At 42.6% G+C, this 4275-nt stretch overlaps 1 protein-coding gene across 2 annotated transcripts in view; it reads left to right on the forward strand.

Annotated features, from left to right (window-relative positions):
- lamb2l (laminin, beta 2-like) overlaps positions 1–4275 on the forward strand; it is a 63084-nt gene that overhangs the window by 57259 nt on the left and 1550 nt on the right. For both annotated transcript variants that reach the window (XM_005744669.1, XM_005744668.1), the window contains exons 26-33: positions 152–524; positions 606–787; positions 940–1187; positions 2235–2450; positions 2528–2672; positions 2766–2973; positions 3548–3689; positions 4043–4219. In XM_005744669.1, the coding sequence (XP_005744726.1) occupies positions 152–524; positions 606–787; positions 940–1187; positions 2235–2450; positions 2528–2672; positions 2766–2973; positions 3548–3689; positions 4043–4219 (1691 nt within the window). The remainder of the gene's footprint in view (positions 1–151; positions 525–605; positions 788–939; positions 1188–2234; positions 2451–2527; positions 2673–2765; positions 2974–3547; positions 3690–4042; positions 4220–4275) is intronic.

Raw genomic sequence — 4275 nt, forward strand, 5'->3', positions numbered from 1 at the left:
CTCTACGTCCATCCCATGGGGAATGGGAGCAGTAACAAAGGTGTTGCGTTTATATTTTTGTTGAGTGTAGATGCAGTATTTAGTGATATGAGGTGTGGTTACAAGTATTTTATTTAGAGGTTCTGTTTATTTCTCTCTCTCCTCTACTTAGAATGCAACTGTAACCCAGAGGGCACAGAGATTGCCCAGTGTGACAGATTAACGGGTGCGTGTGAATGCCGGGAAGGAGCCGCGGGACTGCAGTGCAACCAGTGCGCTCGTGGTTTCACCGGCATCTTCCCAAAATGCATCCAGTGTCACCCGTGCTTCCAGCTCTGGGATGACGCCCTGTGCCAGATTAGAAGGGACCTGGATCACATCCAGTCCAGAGTGCAGGAGATCCTGAAGGGTGGCATCACACCGGGAGCTGGGGACGCACGCATCAAAGAACTGGAAGGGAAGCTGAAGCAGGTGAAGGATCTGATCATTACGCAGGACAGGGACAGGGTCTACCAGCTCATTGGCCAGAGCATCGATGACCTCAGGTGAGGAAATAGCAGCATGTCGTTTGGTGTTTCTCATCAGCTACTTTATTATATTTTAAGAACATCCTGTATGTGTTTCAGGGCTGAGATTGCCCTCACTGATGGGCGTCTGATGGCCATGGGCCAAGAGCTGAATACGACAGCAGAAACAGACAGGGCACTCCGACACACGCTGGATAACATGGAAAAAGAGCTGCGGGACCTCAACACCACTGTGACTGACAAACAGAAGCTGCTTGAACTGTTCGGCTCAGGGTTTGCAGGTAATTTGTTGCCATCAGAGGCACAAATGAAAACCTTGAACATGTCACATGAAGCCTCGCTGCTGTAAATACAGGAAGCAGACTAAATCCATATCCAGTAGCAGACTAGGTTTTATACGTTGCTTTTAAAAAGCTGCTGGTGTCTCTCACAGATCAGTTTGAGAAAGTGAAGCAGTACTATCAGGAATCGCTGCAGGCTGAGATGAAATGCAACGCTTCAGTGTTTGGTCCTATGAGTCCTGTGGAAGAGTCAAAAAAGACCAGAGCGCGCACAGAAGACCTGCTGGATGAAATTGAAAACAGCATTAACCGTAATGTGGCTGCTCACAACAAGTCACTCAGCGACCTACAAAAACAAGCTCACGACCTCCATAAACAGGTCAATCAGCTGAGCGACCAGGTAAGCAGTGTGCTATAATAAAAAAATGTATGTTGGGTTAGGGTTATGTATGTACCCTAACCATGACCTCAACTAGATTAGACAACATTCATTGAAAGAGAATGGCAAGTGGAATAAGCGTAGATCTAAGCCTCAGAATTTGGAGTAGGGAAGGCCTCAGCGAGGAGTACTTTCAGGAGACTGTATAAGGTGACAATTCTGAACTCCAGATACGTTTTCTCTAATTAAAAGAATCCATGCCAGAAAAAGAAACTTGTTCTGTCATTCTGAGGTAGAAAAACTGACAAAGTGAAAATGAGATTAAAACTTAGGCATTAGGCATCTAATATTGTAAATTCATAAAAAGTGGAGTTTTCTTAATAATATCAACATGTTCTACCTGTTAAAAAAAGAGAAGTTTACTCAAAAAAAAAAGGAAAAAACCTCACTGATGTGTTTTTAAACATGCAACATGCCAAGTTTGTTTATGAACATTGTGAAACATCTGCAAAAAACAGTGTTGGAATTCTATGCTGGCAGTGACATCTAGTGGAAAAGCCAAATCAGCTCATGATTAAAGGATTAAGTAGAAATTGAAAATGGTTTTCCATCACTGATTGGTGAGTATGTTTTAATTGTGACAGTCCCTGATATGCAAACGTAGCAGCAGTGGGGTTTTTTTTTAGAGCCTTAAAAACATTATTTAAAATACATGGCATTTTGTCATGTATCGTATTTTTACAAATTAGATCGCGCACACACATTATGATGTCACTGCATTTCTTTGCTGATTAAGGTATTTATTTGCAGGCTTTTAAGAAAATTAAGATATTTCCAGTGAGTCTGAGAATGCTGACACACGTCTGTTGTCTCCACTGACAACTATAGAGTGAAGCTGTCTACTTGCACTGTATTTTTGTTTGTTTATTAACAGTATTTTGCAGTAGGGAAATTAAAATATTTGGTTTTTATATTTTTATATTGATAACAAAACTGCATTTAAGTCTTGCTGTCCAGCGTTGAAGTCTTATCCCACTAACTCAGTCAGTGCATGGTGCCATCTTTAAGGTGTGTGGCGGTCACAGCAATAACAGCGTCAATGGCAGTTGCCCAGACAGTCGGTGTGGTGGTGCCGGCTGCCATGACAATCAGGGAAACCATGTATGTGGAGGAGTGGGATGCAGCGGGACTGTGGGCACATCTGTAGCTGCGCTGAATGACACCAGGAACGTTACAGACAGTCTGAACACTGCCAGTAAGGAGCTGCAGAAAGTCTCCAAAAAGGTGCTCACAGTATCCGCAGTTTAGCCTCATATGAGTGAAATATTTCTTTGATCTGACTCTTGATTTCTTGTGTCCAGCTCCAGGACATAGCTGCTATGACACAAAAACTGAAGAACCAGACGATAAACACGCTGGAAAAAGCCAACAAGTTGAGCAAGGAGCTTAAAGAAAGCAATAAGAACCTGACAGAGTTCATTGAGAAAATTAAAAACTTTCTCACTGGTATGTGGATGATATTGCTTCAATGTCTAAATGTAACTTGATGCTTCCTGCATTTGCACTCCTTTTGTCCCTGTCCTCTCTTGTACTGCCCAGAGGAGGGAGCCGACCCAGAGAGCATAGAGAAAGTGGCTCAGGAGGTCTTGTCGATCACACTGCCACTGAACAGGACCGTTCTGGACAAAATGATCGCGCAGATAAAGGAAAGTCTTTCCAACATCAGCAATATTGAGGGGATTGTAAATCAAACCACACTGCACACCACTAAAGTCAAGGAGCTTCTTGACGCAGCTAAAGAGGCCAAGTGAGTTATCATTTTTGTTTTGTTTTGAAATTAAGGACCACATTTCCCATAAGCCAGCTTGCTGAAAGTTAAACTGTGACTGCATATAAAAGATGAATGTTGCCTTCAGCAGAAGGCAGTTAAGATTCCCGCTGGACAACGAGAAACAGACTGTTGTAGGGGGCTGCACCAATAAGCTGAAGGCTGCTCAGTATTTCAAATTGATTAATTTGATCTCTTTATATGCTTATTGGTGCCCCCCTCTACAACAGCCCTCTAAAACTCTCCTGCTCCTGCCACCCCTGCTCCAAGGCTATGTTTGTTACACCTGCATTCTGTGGCTACACTATTATCATCCATACCCTACAACATGAATTTTGGTTTCGGATATTGTCTTTCTTGTTGTTATTAAAGTTCAAATAGGATATCCACACATCTATCCTTTTTCCTTGGGTTCAGCTGGCACCAGGCAAACCATGGCATTAATAGGCTGTGTATAATTAAGCCTTATTAAATGCACTGAACATGCATTTATTAAGCAGAGCTGTAGGAAAAAGGTTTTCTCTCTGACTAATTTTTTGGTGCTATTGTGCAGGAGGCGAGCAGAGGAAGTGAAAGACATGACCAATATTACCAAGGAGGCGTTAAAAGCATCTGAAAAGGCCATAGAGAAAGCACAGGCTGCCCTGAAAGAAGCCCACAACAACCTGAACAGCACAAGAAACGCTACTGCTGAGGTACAGAATCTTGGAACATGTAAATTTACAGGTTTCACATATTTTCTGTAATCTACCTCCCCAATGAGCACTTTTGTTCATTTCACTTCAGTTTTATTTATATAGCCCAAAATCACAAAAACAGTTGCATTAAGGTGCTTTTATATGGTAAGGTAAAAATACAATAATAGAGGGAAAACCTCATCAGACGACTTATGATGAAGCATGTGGTGACAGTGGGAAGGAAAAACTCCCTTTTAACGGTAAAGCTCCAGTAGAACAAATGACTGGTTGGGGTGAGCGGTGGGATACAGGAAAAAAGGCACAATGTGGTTCCCATAACTCTTTCCTTCTTCATGTCTCATTTTTTCCAGGTGGAGGGAAAGCTGGTGAGCCTAGACACCAAGCAGATGGATGTCATGATGCGTTTAATGAACCTCTCCAAGGAGGTGGAAGCTCTGAAGAACAAGACGGAGCAGAACAGACAGATGGCAATCGAGGCTAAAGCACTGGCCGACAATGCCACTGACCTAACATCTTCACTGGAGCAGGTGAGGCTGTTGGTGGAGTTTGGACCAAACTTATTGAATAAATAAATAAATAAATA

This window comes from Pundamilia nyererei, unplaced genomic scaffold (assembly GCF_000239375.1).
Source record: "Pundamilia nyererei isolate P.nyererei 1_Seehausen unplaced genomic scaffold, PunNye1.0 scaffold00147, whole genome shotgun sequence".
Lineage (NCBI taxonomy): Eukaryota > Metazoa > Chordata > Actinopteri > Cichliformes > Cichlidae > Pundamilia > Pundamilia nyererei.